At 37.2% G+C, this 18,001-nt stretch overlaps 1 protein-coding gene across 3 annotated transcripts in view; it reads right to left on the reverse strand.

Annotated features, from left to right (window-relative positions):
* atp8b2 (ATPase phospholipid transporting 8B2) overlaps nucleotides 1–18,001 on the reverse strand; it is a 59,381-nt gene that overhangs the window by 7,079 nt on the left and 34,301 nt on the right. For all 3 annotated transcript variants that reach the window (XM_077210863.1, XM_077210880.1, XM_077210872.1), the window contains 12 exons: nucleotides 17,455–17,663; nucleotides 15,953–15,987; nucleotides 15,690–15,858; nucleotides 15,280–15,468; nucleotides 13,917–14,032; nucleotides 12,729–12,893; nucleotides 12,539–12,650; nucleotides 12,328–12,433; nucleotides 11,987–12,215; nucleotides 11,016–11,199; nucleotides 238–461; nucleotides 76–159 (listed from right to left, as the gene is read on the reverse strand). In XM_077210863.1, the coding sequence (XP_077066978.1) occupies nucleotides 76–159; nucleotides 238–461; nucleotides 11,016–11,199; nucleotides 11,987–12,215; nucleotides 12,328–12,433; nucleotides 12,539–12,650; nucleotides 12,729–12,893; nucleotides 13,917–14,032; nucleotides 15,280–15,468; nucleotides 15,690–15,858; nucleotides 15,953–15,987; nucleotides 17,455–17,663 (1,822 nt within the window). The remainder of the gene's footprint in view (nucleotides 1–75; nucleotides 160–237; nucleotides 462–11,015; nucleotides 11,200–11,986; nucleotides 12,216–12,327; nucleotides 12,434–12,538; nucleotides 12,651–12,728; nucleotides 12,894–13,916; nucleotides 14,033–15,279; nucleotides 15,469–15,689; nucleotides 15,859–15,952; nucleotides 15,988–17,454; nucleotides 17,664–18,001) is intronic.

Consider the following 18,001-nt stretch of genomic DNA (forward strand, 5'->3'; position numbering starts at 1 on the left):
AGTTTGAGGTGGAAGTGAGTTTCTTAACAAATGAAAACAAAGATGAGTATTTTATATACGTTTTTTTTTTCTTACCTGATCGAAGATGCCCATGGCTAACACCGGGAGGGATGTGTATACGATATTGTAGAGAGTGATGAAGTACTGGTCGTAGACAGTCTAAATCAAAGAGTAAACAGAGGTCATGACATCACCTCATAAATAACTTTTTTTTGAGCCTCAGAATTAATCTCTCACCTGTGCTGAGAACCCACAGAAGAACCCGAACCAGAAGTGCACCATAGTGAAGGCAAAGTTCTTGTAGAAGAAGTAGCAGAGAAAACGGCACATGCGCAGATAGGACCAGCGTCCGTGTACCAGCAAAAGTCGCTGCAGGAAACGGAACTGGGAAAATGAGTAATCGGATGCCAGCACGGCCTGGATCCCCTCCTGACCGCTGATGCCCACGCCGATGTGAGCCGCTAGAGAAGGAGAAAAACACACTAGTTCAGATAATGCAGTTCCATTTAATATTTGATCTTACTGAGGAGTTTGCAGTTGAATTTAGCTGGTAATTCGGGGTTCAATATAACCCTGATTTCAATATGAACCTCTAACAGAAAACACCCTTTCTTAAGTAGAAAGGCAGCAATATACATACCTACATATACTGTAAGTTCAATGTACTTTAAAAAAAAATATTTGAAAACAATTTGCCTTATTTTTTGGAAAGCAAACTTTAAGGGGAAAACTGCAGTTAAAGGGATAGTTCACCCAAAAATGAAAATTCTGTCAGTATTTACTCACCCTCATGCTGTTCCAACCCCGTAAGACCTTCGTTCATCTTTGGAACACGAACTAAGATATTTTTGATTAAATCTGAGAGCTGGATCTCTCCTCCATAGGCTTCTTAAGGTATTGAAACTTGTTCCCCGAAAAGTTATTAAAGACATCGTTAAAATAGTCCAAGTGACTACAGTGGCTCAATCTTAAGTTTATCAAGCGAGGAGAATAATTTTTGTGCGCAAAAACAAACAAAAATAACGACTTTATTTCAACTATTCATTTCCTTCTCTGTGGGCCTCGAGTCAGTTCACTAGTGTAATAGCGTAAGCTTCTGTTGATATACGTCACACGCATCACACACATGACCAGCGTCGTGCAATAGTGAGCCTACGTGTGATGTAGTATTACGCTATCACAGAGAAGGAAATGAATAGTTGAAATAAAGTCGTTATTTCTGTTTGTTTTTGCGCACAAAAAGTATTCTCATCGCTTGATAAACTTAAGATTGAGCCACTGTAGTCACTTGGACTATTTTAACAATGTCTTTAATAACTTTTCGGGGCTGGCAAGTTTCAATCCCTTAAAGGACAAGTTTGGTATTTTACACTTAAAGGACAAGTTCGGTATTTTACATTTAAAGCCCTGTTTTAAGATAGTTTCTGATGAAATAGAACGGTTAAGATTGAAATTTGGACAAATGCTGCTGTCCCGAGAATTTTCGGTTTCTGTATTAGCAGAAGTAATATCGTACTTCACAGAACATCCAATACAAGTGAATGGAGTTGGACAAAAACTACGATAAAACCTGTTGGAAAGCATCTTTTGCAGCGATTTTTGTGCGAGCATATCAATGAACACCCCAGACCACTCGGTGAGTTTCACGTCTTTGTAAACTAAAGTTTAATGCGTTTTATGAATGATTCTTCCAGTGCCCCTATGAAACCATTGTCGCGGTGCTAACACAGAAACCTAAAATTCTCGGGACAGCAGCATTTGTCCAAATTTCAATCTAAACCGTTCTATTTTATCAGAAACGATCTTAAAACAGGGCTTTAAGTGTAAAATACCGAACGTGTCCTTTAAGAAGCCTATGGAGGAGTGATCCAGCTCTCAGATTTTCAAAAATATCTTAATTCGTGTTCCGAAGATGAACAAAGGTCTGGGTTGGAACAACATGAGGGTGAGTAATTACTGACAGAATTCTAATTTTTGGGTGAACTAATTCTTTAAAGGGATGGTTCGGAGTAATTTCAACCTAGTGTTCTTTGCACCATGACCTCGAGCCAAACACCACCCCAGAATTTTTTTTTCCCTTGTTCAAACATTATTAAAGCTAGAGCTTCTTTAGAGATATCCGCCGAATGGCTTAGTGCACACGTTAATGGATCCAAGGTTGTATCTCGTAAATTACCCACTAATAATGGTACCAAATTTTTACAGTAGTACAAATAGGTTCTGTACTCATAAAACGAGGCATTGGAAAGTTTGTAAGTACATCAGGAATGAATTAAAAAACACTTGCCTGATGGCTTATGCTACCGCTAACCCGGACAGGTCACTTCCATAAAAGTCCTTTGCAAAACTCACAAGTGTGAGGGAAAAGGTACTGTAGGTCCCTGGAGACCAGTTAGAAAACCCCTGCTCTTGGGTATCAGTTCTCTGATGGTCAGGTTTAAATAACACCCCAAATTTTGGGTTAAGGCAGATAAACTAATACCTGAATCTCAATTTTACTAAAAGATTTGGGACAGTCCCAAGTGACCTGAATCAGTCTAAATAACATTAAAACTGCAGGGAACATTCATCAAAAGACTGATTGACAATGGTACTAGTGTGAGAAACAAATCTTTTTCATTGACACTTGATTGCTACACACCAGCAGAATCCCCTGAACACAACACACTCAACAGAATCAAACAAACAGAAGATGAAACATTGCAAGAAAGTGTTTGGACTTGTGTAAATGTTATTGAGTAGAGACAGCACAGGATGGTGTAAACGATTTAAACATAAACCACATCCTCCACATCTCGTTATCCAGGTTCACAGCAGCCTTTTGAAATACTGTATAGTTGTGACACCGTGAGAGCCGAAGGACAGAGTTCGGAGATGTTTTTGCTCAGTTGAGGGAAGTAACAACCACACACGACAACAACAACTAAACGAAGGAACGAACATCACTAATTTGGTTTCTCTGGGGCACCTTTGCATAATCTAAAAAAGGAACTCAAACACATTAAAAATGTATTTTTCTTGACCGGTTTGTTCCTTACTAAAAATATTAAATTAGAATCCATTACTCTCATTGTTACAAAAACTACCACAAAACGAGATTATGTGGATTAAAACATACACTATACTTTACCTGTAATGTGCATCATATATGAGTGTGAATGCAATTAAAAAGGATTTAAAAAAAAAATGTATTTATGTAACTGAATAAACTCAAGCTCAAATTTATACTGATAATCATTATATTATAATAATACACTACAGTTCTAAAGTTTGAAGTCAGTAACCTTTTGCAAAGAACTGTATACTTTTGTTCAGCAAGGAGGCAATAAATAGATAAAAAAATGGCAGTCAATATTTGTATATTGTTAAAAACGTATTTCTATTTAAAAAAAATGCTGTTCTTTCTTTCATCAAATAATCCTGAAAAAATATTACGCAGCACAACTGTTTTGAGCAGCAATTCAGCATATATGAATGCTTTCTGAAAGATCATGTGACATGATGCTGAAATTTCAACTTTGCCATCACAGGAATGAATTGGGAATAAAATGAGTAATCGGATGCCAGGCCGGCCTGGATCCCCTCCTGACCGCTGATGCCCACGCCAATGTGAGCCGCTACAGAAGGAGAACAACACACAAGTTCAGCTAATGCAGTTCAATTTAATATTTGATCTTACTGAGGAGTTTGCAGTTGGATTTAGCTGGTAATTCAGGGGTTCAATATAACCCTGATTTCAATATGAACCTCTAACAGAAAACACCCTTCCTTAAGCACAAAGACAGCAATATACATACATACAGTACATAATAATAATACATTTTATTTGTCGTCGCCTTTCAAAACACCCAAGGAAACCTTACAGAACAAAAATAATCAGAACATTAATACAAGCCCAACAATAATATCAATAGTAAAATCAAAATAATAAGTACAATCAAAATGTTAAGAACCATAAAATCCTGGAAATTAAGTTGGAATGATGAAATTTATGTAGGATAAGCTTATCTAAATGGATGTGTTTTAAGTTGTGATTTGAATTGATGGATAGTCTAGTTGGCGAATGTGAGGTAGGAGAGAATTCCAAAGACGTGGGGCAGAGCGGCTGTAGGCTCTAGGCCCCATGGTGCTGAGTCTGAATGTTGGTACAGTTAAAATTGCAGCCGTGGAGGAATGAAGTGTTCAGGGAGGATTGTAAGGAAGAAGCAGATCTGAGACGTATAAGGGGGCAAGGTCATGGAGGGCTTTGAAGGTAGGCGGAAGAATTTTGTAGTTGATCCGGTAAGCAACAGGAAGCCAGTGGAGCTGAGTAAGGAGCGGTGTGATGTGGTCAGTTGATCTGGTGCTGGTGATAATACCAGCTACAGAGTTCTGAATGGATTGCAGGCGATGGAGGAGTTTATTTGTGGTGCCAATGAGGAGGGCGTTGCAGTAGTCAATGCAGGATGTGATCAGGGCATGAACAAGGACCTGTGTATTGTGTTGGGAGATGGAGGGGCGGAGTCTAGAGATGTTGCAGAGGTGAAAGTAAGCAGTCCGAGTGATATTACTGATGTGAGGGCCAAAGGAAAGTGCACTGTAAAGAATGACGCCAAGACTTTTGACTTGGGAGGAGGTGGGAATCGGAGAGCCATTAACTGATATGGTGAACAGATGACTTTTGAAGAGTGTGGCCTTTGAACCAATGAGGAGAACCTCAGTTTTATTTCCATTAAGTTTGAGAAGATTGATTGACATCCAGTTGCTGATAGCTTGTAAACAGGAGGTGAGGGTGGAGGTGGGAAAAGAGGCGTTTGGTTTTGTGGAGAGGTAAAGTTGTGTATCATCGGCGTAACAGTGAAATTTGATCCCAAAGTGACGGAGAATATTGCCAAGAGGTAATATGTAGATGATAAAAAGCAGTGGTCCCAGTACTGAGCCCTGAGGAACATCATGGGTGACTGTTGTAGTTTATGATGTGACATTTTTTTCCCTGAATATGACCTGAACCAGACTAGTGCATTGTTAGCGATCCTGGTGGCAGCCAGACGTTCCAAAATAATTTTATGAGAGATAGTATCAAAGGCTGCCATGAGGTCGAGAAGAATTAAGATGGATAAAAGGCCATTGTCAGCTGCAAGAAAGAGATCATTTGGGATTTTTACCAGGGCTGTTTCAGTGCTATGATTATGGCGAAAACCAGACTGAAAAGGTTCGTAGAGGTTATTGTTGTGGGTCGAGTGTGGTACTCCAGGATGGGCAGCTTTATGCAGAGGCAGAAGAGTTCAACAGATGGTGAATATTGGTAATTTTTGTACTTAAAAAAATCCAATAATGTGTTACACTGAGCTATGGAGGTGATTGAGGTGATTTGCAGGGTCTACAGGCTTAAGTAGATTATTAATAGTGGAAAATGAAATCCGAGTGTTATTTTCATTGGTACTGATAATGTCAGAATAAAAAGAGGATTTAGCAGCAGTCAAGGCACTTTTATATAAAAGAAGATAATCAGTATACATTTGTTGGTGAATGGTTAGACCAGTTTTCTTTGATAGTCTCTCCAATTGTCGACCCATCATTTTCATATGTCGGAGTTCAGGGGTGTACCATGGAGAAGACCTAGTAAATGAGACTGTATGAGTTTTCAAGGGAGCTAAGGAATTTTGTGAATGGGATAAACAGTCATTGTAATGATCTAACAGGTTAGCAGTACAGAGTGAAGGGGATCTAGGACAAACAGAGGTATTAACTAATCTATTAAGGTCATCTGGGTTAATGTTTTTAATATTATGGAATGATATGGAGCGCTTCAAGTTTAAATTAGGGAGTGGCAGAATAATATCAAAGAACACCATTTTATCGTCTGAGATGGGAAGCTCTGTGGAATTAAAATTGCATGGTGTCACTCCTAAGCAACAGACTATATCTAAAACATGGCCTTTATGATGAGTTGGGGACTTAATATACTGAGTGAGGCAAAACTATCTAAAACAGAAATAAAATCTTTAGTACAAGTGTCAGTTTGTTTATCACAATGGATATTGTAGTCACCCATTAAAATGACATTAGGACACAATGCACATAAATCGGATAAAACAGCAGTAAGTTCACTAATAAAAACTGCAGAGGGTCTTGGAGGATGGTAACACAACAAGGGTTGGGGTACGACCGTTCAGTTGAACAGTCAGGATTTCAAACGAAGACGGCTTTGTGACTGAGATTGGTGGCGAGACTTTGAGTTTCTCACGATAGATTAGAGCGAGACCGCCACCTCTTCCAGAGAGGCGTGGTTTGCAGGTGTAAACAAACTCAGGAGGTAATGCATGGTTGAGGTGGAAGTAATCCCCGGGCTGTTGTCAAGTCTCAGTAAGACACAAAACGTCGAGTTTAGAATCCAAGATGATGTCCGCGATTAAAAGGGCTTTTTTTGGGAGAGAGAACGGACATTAAAAAGGGAAAATTTGAATCCTTTAGATGGAACAGAGGGGTCAGCTAGCAGAGGAGCTAGAACAGTATGGTCAACCTTTCTCTCTATGCTGTGGGGTTTGCGGGGACCAGTAACGTTAGACCAAAAAGAGCTGATGGAATTAGAGTTATTGTACGAGAAGTTCCTGCGGGATTCACGGTGAATGTATTTTGGTCGGCGGAGAATGTCACGATGGCTGAAGAGGCAGGATGAGGCCGCGGAACATAATCGAAGCCGTTGGAGTTCTGCTGCCGAGTAAGACAGCCGTGGAATGGCTGTTACGATGGTGACAAGTAGAATAATCCAGAGTAGCATTTTAAACGCCCACATATTGCCGCCTCGGTGATGCTGCAGGATCATCAGAAGGCTCCGACAGCAAGCATTAGACCGGCACCGTATGATTGATTGATTGATTTTTATTTCTGGATCCATGACAATAAAACAGTAATCCAAGGATAACATGCTAAAGTAAAATACTTATTTCCAGCACGGTCCTTGGTGTTACACACAAGAAACAATAGAAAAGAAGCAAACAAAACAGACTAACTAAAAAAAATAAAAACATACAATATGAGGAAGGTGTAAGAAGGCATCACAAAAACAAAATAAATAAAAAACAAAAACGCTGTAAAACAAAAACAAGATGGTCCCACTTTATATTAAGTGGCTTTAAGTACTATGTACTTACATTGAAATTAATAATTTGATACAATGGACTTATTGTGTACATACATGTTATTACATTGTACTTATATTGTGAAAATACTTGCTTGTAATTACAGTTGTAATTAATTTATGTAATTACATTTGTAATTACACAGTTGATCCAAACCCTTACACCTTAACCTACCCTTAAACCGACCCATACCACCACACCTGACCCTAATCTTACCAGTATCACATCTCAATAGAAGCAAAAGTGTTTTACAATACAACCTGAACACAATAAGTACATTGTACTTATTTTTCGATGTAAGTACACAGTACTTAAAGCCACTTAATATAAAGTGGGACCAAAAAGATTATCAATAAATATTCACCTTGTTCCATAAAATTTTCTTAACCTGTGTTTTAAAAATCCCTCGTGATGATAAGAGTTTTGTAGCAGTAGGCAAACTATTCCATGCCATGATACCAGTATAAAATAAATATTTTTTTATTGCATTAGTAGCTCAAGGAATTATGCAAGAGTAGATGCTGGCCCTAGTATTATGACTATAATGCGTATGGACCAGGGTTAAGTTAGAGCATAAATATTTGGGGGCATGACCATTAAAAATGTTAAACATATGGTTAAGCTTAAGTTGTTATAGTCTTAGATGTACAGGTAGTAGACATGCTCTTGTAAACTCCTCCCTACCTATATGAGTACATGGGAGTGCTTTTAATAGGTACCAAATAACATGCAGAGCAAGCAAAATCTATATGGCATTGAATCAGAGTTAATACCAATAATTTCTTTGCAGAGGAATCAAAAAACTTTGTCTTGCGATATAAAAACTTCAACTTACAGGCACTTTTAGCTAAAAAATTGGCTGCAATAGATTCAACTATAAGTGATTGATCCAACGTTACACCCAAATATGTGACACTTGATTTGGATACAATTTCAGACCCATTACACATCACCTTTAAAGTATTTAATTTAGCCAACTTCCTTTTTGTACCAAACAGGATTGATTCAGTCTTGCCCAGATGCATAGAGAGCTTATTGTCTACCAGCCACTGGTTGACAGACTCAAGCTCTATACCAAGAGTATTTCCAATGTCTTTTACATTACACCCTGGGACAAGTAATGCAGAATCATAAGCATATAATAGCACCTTGTACCGTACCGCAGCTGATATGTCATTTATATATACTAAAAATAACAGGGGCCCCAGGATTGAAGCTTGGGGCACCCCGCATGTTATACTCTGAGGTGAAGCATATGAGTGCTTAATTACTAAAACCCATGCACTGTAATTTAGAAATCAAAATCTTATGGTCCACAGTATCGAATGCTTTTATGCAGGTCAAGTAGTAGCATACCAACATAATTCCCTTGATCAAAGTTCTGACGCACATAGTCGAAAAGGGTAATGAGACAGGTGTCGGTAGAATATGCAGCTCTAAAGCCAGACTGGAGCTCATATAATAGATCAAGCCTGATACGATACTCCTCCACCTGTTCATACACAAGATGCTCAAATTTTTTGGATATAGATGACAGAATTGATACTGGCCTGTAATTTCCAACATCAGCTCTGCTATTTTTCTTAAAAATAGGAACCACCCTGGCATTTTTCATATCGTTTGGAAAAACGATAGTCTTGTGGTGAACAATTAATATGTGCAAGTTAATACACAGAATTTTTTTTTTTTTTTGCCGTGGTAATCTTTAATCAAAATCCGAAAAGTTACTTCCAGTCTGGAGTGGCATTCCTTTTCTGATGACGTCAGTTTGACGACTTTGGTTGAAAACGCTTTACCACTCCCCTCAAACCGTTAGTCTGCTATGAGCAGAGATGGAGAGGAGGAGGAGCGCTAAAGTAAAACCCTGCCCTCTGTCAATAGTCCGTTTCACTTGGAAATAGGTCACAACACTGGAGAAAAGTCATTTGCAACTTTCGGTTCACGGGGACTTTAAGGGTAAACTGCATTTAAAGGGGTGGTTCGGAGTTATTTCAACCTAGGGTTCTTTGCACCATGACCTCGAGCCAAACACACCACCAGAAGCTTTTTTTACCTTGTTCGAACATTATTAAAGCTAGAGCTTATTTAGAGATATCAGCCGAATGGCTTAGTGCACACGTTAATGGATCCAAGGTTGTATCTTGTAAATTACCCACTAATAATGGTACCAAACTTCTACAGTAGTACAAATAGGTTCTGTACTCATAAAACGAGGCATTGGAATGTTTGTAAGTACATCAGGAGTTTATTTAAAAAACACTTGCCTGATGGCTTATGCTACCCCTAATCCGGACATCGAGGTCACTTCCGTAAAAGTCCTATGCAAAACTCACAAGTGTGAGGGAAAAGGTACTGTAGGTCCCTGGACACCAGTTAGAAAACCCCTGCTCTTGGGTATCAGTTCTCTGATGGTGAGGTTTAAATAACACTCCAAATTTTGGGTTAAGGCAGATAAACTAATACCTGAATCTCAATTTTACTAAAAGATTTGGGACCGTCCCAAGTGATTTGAATCAGTCTAAATAACATTAAAACTGCAGGGAACATTCATCAAAAGACTGATTGACAATGGTACTAGTGTGAGAAACAAATCTTTTTCATTGACACTTGATTGCTACACACCAGCAGAATCCCCTGAACACAACACACTCAACAGAATCAAACAAACAGAAGATGAAACATTGCAAGAAAGTGTTTGGACGTGTGTAAATGTTATTGAGTAGAGACAGCACAGGATGGTGTAAACGATTTAAACATAAACCACATCCTCCACATCTCGTTATCCAGGTTCACAGCAGCCTTTTGAAATACTGTATAGTTGTGACACCGTGAGAGTCCAAGGACAGAGTTCGGAGATGTTTTTGCTCAGTTGAGGGAAGTAACACAACCAGACACGACAACAACAAACTAAATGAAGGAACGAACATCACTAATTTGGGCCACCTTTGCATAATCTAAAAAAGGAACTCAAACACATTAAAAATGTATTTTTCTTGACCGGTTTGTTCCTTACTAAAAATATTAAATTAGAATCCATTACTCTCATGGTTACAAAAACTACCACAAAACGAGATTATGTGGATTAAAACATACACTATACTGTACCTGTAATGTGCATCATATATGAGCATAAGTGAATGCAATTAAAAAGGATTTTTTTTAAATTTAATTTATGCAAATTATTTTCGAAATAAACTGAATAAACTCAAGCTCACATTTTACTGTTATAATCTTTTTTTAAAGAAATGTATACTTTTGTTCAGCAAGGAGGCAATAAATGGATAAAAAAATCACAGTCAATATTTTTATATTGTTAAAAACTATTTCTATTTCAAACAAATGCTGTTCTTTCTATCATCAAATAATCCTGAAAAAATACTAAGCAGCACAACTATTTTGAGCAGCAATTCAGCATATATGAATGATTTCTGAAGTATCATGTGACATGATGCTGAAATTTCAGCTTTGCTATCACAGGAATAAATTACATTTTAAATTGTATTGAAATAGAAAATATTTATTTTAAAATGCAATTATTTGCCATAATATTACAGTTTTTGATTAAAAAAGCAGCCTTGGTGAGCTGAACTTCTTTCAAAAAATGTAAAGAATCTTACAGATCCCTAACTTTTGAACGGAAGTATATTTAAAATAATTACACAATAATAATAATTACATTATATTACTGAGATTCTGATTTTGACAGTTACAGTAACTATTTCTACATTGATTTGTAATGTATACAGAATATTTATTTATAGCATTAACCTAGTAATTTGACTCAGAGAACCCTAATATTTGCACATCAAAAACAAATCAGCTGTCAAAAAGAGTCAATGGCATGACGAAGACTACAAGTGCTGAACATGGCTGCTTGCATCTCTTTTCTCTTACTCTTTATCATGCTGACATCATTGGCTCCATCTCCAATAGCGAGTGTGACAGCCTTCTTATGCCGTTTTACCAGCTCCACCACCAGAGCTTTCTGAAGAGGAGTCACTCTGCAGCAGATCACTGCTCGACAAGCACACGCCGTCTCCAAAAACTCACGCTCCATATCTGCTTCCAATGCATGAGCCTGACCCAGAAAGACAGGAAAATATTTGTTGAAAAAATTCCTTAAAACAGCCAAAGCCGGTTTGCTGGTCCAGCTAAACCAGTAAAACATCAGCTTGGTCAGACCAGCTTAAATCAGCTAGGACCATATATCTCTTCTATCTGAACTAAAATAAATACCATTTATTTGATTTTTAAAAATGTGATAATTCATATTCTTTCTGAAGTAAACCAGTTTTGTTTTGATAACTAAAAGTATTAAAATAGTTCTTTATTAAAATACTAAAATAAAACACAAATATTAGATGAAAACCTTAAAAAACTAATAATGTTAAAAAAAAAATTTGAAATTTCGCTATAAATTACTAGGATATTGGCTGTTTATATGTACTTAAAAAACACATATAAATGCCGTATTCTGGATGACCATATTCCACATCCTTTAATCTTACCCAATACCAAAACTTAACGACTACCTTACTTACTATTAAGAAGCAGTAATTAGGAGTTTAGTGAGGCAAAAGTCATAGTTAATAGTTAGTTAATAGTGAGAACTGGACCCTAATCTAAAGTGTGACCTGTTGACGTACTAAAATGACACAGTTAATACTAACACTGAACTCATAACCCTTTGAGTAAACTGAAGAACATGAATGAATCTCCTGTTCAAGGGGGTATTTACACGACAAAGGAACTAAAAACAGAAAACGTTTTTTGTAAACGATACCATTATAGTCTCTGTGTAAACTACAAAACACACCTATGGCTCATTTCTTCCAATTACATTCCTGAATGCGGCTCCCACCTACCAAACTGTGTCCACTGATGACGAGGGCGAACTCTCCACTGATTGACTCCAATAATGAGGAGGGCGGAGCCTGAGGAGGGGGGCATTTACTTTCATCAGGCATCCAGTTAGCAGCATCACCACCTCCACATCCATTTCCAAAGGCACACGCCCCACCCAATCCCTGAGCTTCAGCTTCCTTCCCTCCATCTCTGGTGTGTGCTGACTCCAGCATTCGCGCTCTTGCTTTCCTAAAAATATCCACAGAACAAAACAGAATGACAAAATGATAAAGCCTTCTGTGAAAAATCTGCATCTCTCATATTTCATGGATGGACAGTTTGGCAAACATCAGCATTTTACCTCAGTTCTTCACGTACACTTTGGACAGTGTGTCCATTTACAATAAAGATCTCCGTCATGTCATCCGTCAGCATCTTACAGGAATAACCAATATTCACTGCAGTCTCTATCACAAAGGGTGAAAAAGACTCATTGAAGTTATAATTATGTCAAGTAAATGATAACACTTGTGGCCAATCCACAAGACATTAGAATCCGATGCAGTTCTTACCCTGTTTGTCTCCAGTGAGCACCCAGACCTTGATGTTTGCCAGTGAGAGAATGGCAATGGTTTCAGGAACGCCCTCTTGCAGTTTATCTTCTACAGCCGTGGCTCCCAACAACTATAACAAATATTGATATTAATCACCAAAAAAATTGTATGGAAAACAAAACAAAAGGAATCGGACACACAAACATACCATCATGTCCTGTTCGATCTCCTCATAGGCAGCAGCCAGCCGGTCGTCCCTGCAGTCTGTGGCCTTATCAGCGCCACGGAAACGCTCTGACCACTCCTCCCACTGCTCCTCAGACAGATCCCGATAGGCCACTGCGAGAGTCCGTAACCCGTCACCTGCATACTCCTACATAAACACACATACACAAACCTCCCACATCAGCTCAAGCTGAATGTCACTTTATAATTAAGGTGAATGCATGTTTTTAATTTTTTTGTTGTGAAAACCATTAGATATATTAGATAAACTATTATGAGCAATTAAAACCTTTTTTCCTTCAGAATCCTTCAGAAATCATTCTAATATGAAATATGAAACGAATATGAAAACAGTTTGAAAACAAATATTAGTATTTTTTGAATATGTTGAATCAGTCTTTGATGAATACAAAATTAAAAAAGTATAGCATTTATATATATATATATATATATATATAGTTTTGGTAACAAATAAATTGATACTTATTCAGCAAGGACACAAATACTTTTTCAAAGTATTAAAAAAAATCTTACTGACCCCAATCTTTTGAATATTTGTGTAATCTGTTGAATTGATTTTCAATTTATTGTAGTAAAATATTATAAATTATATAATTAAAATAATATTATACAGGTTTTGTGTGCTTAAATATTACAGCATTATTTCTCCCTGTTGCAAAAATAAAAACATTTCAAAAATAACAAATATATATATATATATATATTTTTTTTTTCCTATATTAAATATTTTACGAGAAATATACATTTATAATACTACAAACAAACATATGGTCCCAAACCTGCTAACCCTTACTTAGTGATAGCCTAAATTAGGTTACATTTTCAACCCTGTTACTTGCAACCTCATTTTATTAATTACACTTACTTTTTAATTATATTTTTATATTTCAAATGTTGTTTGTTTGCTAGACAAATAACTAAATCACAACAACAGCTCATATAATGTTAGCAACAGCGCAACTAATAGACTAAATACTAAAACATCCACAAGAGGGCTCTATTGTTTAATTTATAAAGAAAGTAGCAGACAGTTGGCTTCTCCTCCTTGAGAGTAATTTTAGGACTTGATATTGGATACGAACAGTCAAGGTAACAAACAAAGCGAACAAGAAAGCACAAAATAAAGAAATACAGAAATGCAAACACTCACGTTGAGATGATCTGAAGTGATATTCATTATTTCATGGTTGCAAGAATGAAGTCTCTCGAAAAGCACAGTGTCCGCCCCCTTACAGTACAGACGAATACGGCCTTCTGGATTTCTCACTGAGACAAACACACACACGCACAAACATAGGGTTTCCACGTTTTAATGCGACATAATTATTTTTTCTTTACTGTACAAACTGTATATTCTATCCCCTAACCATAAACCTACCCATCACAGAAACTTTCTGCATGTTTATATTTTCAAAAAAACACCACTTACTATGATTTATAAGCTGTTTACCTCATAGAGATAAAAAAAATGTTTCCACAAAGATTTCGGATATTGCCATCTTTGTGGGGACATTTTGTCCCTATAACTTAGGGTATATCACCCCCCACACACATTAAATTACAGACTGTGCTTGTGCCTCTGCAGTGATGGCAGAAGCTCTGCTCTTATTATAGCTCCCATTATCTCATAGTCATAACATAACATCTGACTTCTTTTCAAATAACGCACCTTGAATTTTTGTACCCATTTGGCAAATTGTTTTTTTATTGTTTTAACAAAATCTAACAAGGTATATGATTCGTTTTATAATTCATAAATCAAAATATCTTATTTTTTAAGATATTTTGAACATTGTTATATGAAAAAAAAAAGATTAACAAAATTGATTAAAGAGAAAATTCTGCAGTGCAGTCAATAAATCTCTCACCTCTCCATGTAATCAGACCAAATGAACATAATATGCAAACAAAAATGAAATGCCTGCTGCAATGTAAGCACCACTTACCCAAACGGATGGGCCATAATTCAGCATTATAAGATTGTATATGGCACGCACAACACTTTCTGTATTGAATTTAGCACAAATGCTCCACTTATTTACGATGCTTGGCAGGGCAGTATTTATGCTGTATCTAGATTTCTCAGTCCCAAGGGAATTTTACTGGCTCTTTCATTCTTGCACAGTACTAAACCATCTGGCATTACAGCCTAAACAATGTTTAAAAACTGTACACTCTGGAGTTTGCCACAGTTAACTGCACAATAAAGTGTTTATGTACATACTTAGTTACAGTTGGGACTCAAAAGTTAGTTAAATCTGACAAAACTTTACTTTTAAAATAATTTATGTGGCAGCTCTTTCATTTTTGTGATATATTGCATACTGTGCTTTTTACAAAAATACTCAGACAGCAACATAGTGTCGGCCCAGATCCGGGCCACATCTGAAACATGTGGATTCAACGCATACCAGATGTGGGCCGGATCTGGGCCGACACTATGTTGCTGTCTGGGCAAATGATTTATGCAAAATGCAGGAATGAGTGCGTGTGTGTGTGTGTGCTTGTATTACCTATAACAGACATTCTTTTGCGGATGTTATTGAAGTCCAGGATGGCGAGGAGCGTGTATGTGACCGCTTTGCCGAGCTCTTGTGTGGTGACTGTACCGGGTGTGCGAGAGCGGAACACAAAGCCAAAGTTACGTGCAGCTGTTACTAACGCCCCTTCATCTGGAGATTGAGCCTTATACACCAGCTCACCTTCAGGAAGTGAAAGACAGAGAGAATAAGCAAGGAGCACATCATGCAGGAGGACAGATAATGAGATATAATGATCATATTACAATCCAGAATGGCTCCATCCTAACAATATTAAAGTCAACAGCTTCCTTATTTAACCTTATTTAAACTCTTCCATTGGATGAAATAACTCTCTGAGTAAGGCAGATAATCGCCCCTTAAAGAATGTTCCAGATGCTTACCCTCGCTCTTCTCCTCACTCATGACAGTGTGGCAGAGAGACAAGACCCGGAAGAATTCATGCACTGCTGGTTCTCCCACCATCACTGCCTCTAGCAGAGACTGGTCGTAGAAACAGAAGCCTTGGTCTGCTAAAGGGTTCCAGGCACTGAAGTCCAGGGGCTGGACCCTCTGAGAAAAACAGACTATGTTACCTCTTTCTGTGCAGCAATATTTTAACAATGACAACAACTTATTCCACTGAGTGAATCTGGATTCCACTGACCTTTTGCTGTGTACCCAGAATATCCATCACCTCACCTGTGAAACAAAAGACAGACTGAAATGAGATGTGTTTAACAAATCTAATCCAATATAACATGGCTGTGTTTGTGACTATTGTAAGGGATATGCGAGTTCTGGTTTGTCTTGTCACGTATAGTCTTGCCTGTGTTTGATTTGTATTAGTTTTGCACGTGTTTTGGTTTGTCTTCTATGTTTTGAGTTAGTTTCTAGGGTGATTAAGTGTCTGTTTAATTTTATGCACCTGTACCTGATTTTCGTTTGATTAGTTTGCTCGGGTATATTAAATGACAATTCCGGCCAAAAATGAACCTAGGGGTATGTAACACATGGGTACCGAGTCGACCGTTCTCTGGGATGTGTTTTCATGATAATCGAATTTACCCAGTTTTATCTTTAGTTTTACCACAGATTAGCTTATAACGCTAGTAGATAGGGCATAGAAGAAGTAAAAATAAAAATTGCTAGTTAATACCACTAACAAGGCTCAAAATAGCCCCACACTAACACGGTAGCATAATGAGGGTCTCTACCTGCAAACCGAAGCATTGAGAACTTTGTAAGTGTACAGACAGTTTAATTAGAGGATACTTTATAAAGACAGTACTCTTCGCGTATACAAGCAGGAGCCATCTTTGGAAAACAGTCTCAACCAGTCGAACCACGAACGCTGTGCTACGTGAGCTGAACTGTGACTATCGACCAAGCACGTAGCACGGCAAGTGAAGTATTTATATGTGAGTCAGTGAATCATTAATTTAAACCATTTAAATAATAACCATAATTAATTCAGATTAAATAAACGTTATAAATTGACCGCACCAATTAAAGTTTTGTCAGAACCTCTAGTAAATAATGTTATTTTGCACTACATATTAGCATAGTTTTTATTTGACCGTTTAATGTATTATTTATTGTTTAATTTATTATTATTCTTATTAATTTTTTAAACATTAATTATTATTACTGTTGTTGTTGTTGTTGATTATTACTGTTGCTGTTGATTCATTCATTGCAATGCTTTTACAAAACTTTGCAATTAAAAAAAACTTGATTTGTGTGACTTTAGTAATTTTATAGTGATTAAATATTAAAATAATGAACACATTTAATTTTTTTTATGTTTATAATCACTATAAAATTACAAAAGTCACACAAATCTTTTTTTTTTTAATTGCCAAAGTTTAGTTAAAGAATTGCAATGAATGACTGAACGAATGAATGTAGAGAGTAGAAAATAAAAGAGTTTTTGACCTCCTGATGATCAACATTTTTGTGAAGGTTAACCTTTCACTGAGCACTTGTTTTATCTGTTCATTTGTTCATTTCATGTCCATTTATTTACTTATTTGTTAAGCAGCTGTGTAAAAGCAAGGTAACGCACAATATAACCCCCTTCAAGATGATAAAAGACTGATACTGTGATAATGACTAGTTGTATGCACATTATACCTCTTATATAACTGTCTATTGTTCGTTCCTCACCATATGTATGACCGTTGATGGAGCACTTTTTGAAGGTCATGATGTTCTGGGTGAGGGTTCCTGTCTTGTCACTGAAGATGTACTCCACCTGTCCCAGCTCTTCATTTAGTGTGGTGGTCCGGGCCTCTGCTGCTGTGTTACTACGACTGCAGAACATCCGCCGGTCCCAATTAATGAAGTAACTGTGACCCAGACGAATCACCTCCACACTAAGATATTCAGACAGATGGACAGAGAAATAGACAAAGGGTTATTATATCACAATGCAAATATGGCGTGATTTCCTGTAGAAACACTCAAAATGACTACAGACCTCCGACACATGGCAAACTCACAACAAAACATAACAGACACAAAAATGTACACAGATTTCCTGTTTTACAGACATATGTTATTTAGTGTGCAGCTGAGACAGACAATAGCACAACAATCTGCCAGACCATTAAAAGCTAGATTTAATCAAATTGATTTATAGAGGCTTTACAAATCTTTTATTACAAATGCACAAACAGACTATGGGTATGTGTGTCATGCCATGGTGCTGCTC

This window comes from Siphateles boraxobius, unplaced genomic scaffold, assembly GCF_051911475.1.
Source record: "Siphateles boraxobius isolate OS27281-9 unplaced genomic scaffold, OSU_SipBor_1 12, whole genome shotgun sequence".
Classification (NCBI taxonomy): domain Eukaryota; kingdom Metazoa; phylum Chordata; class Actinopteri; order Cypriniformes; family Leuciscidae; genus Siphateles; species Siphateles boraxobius.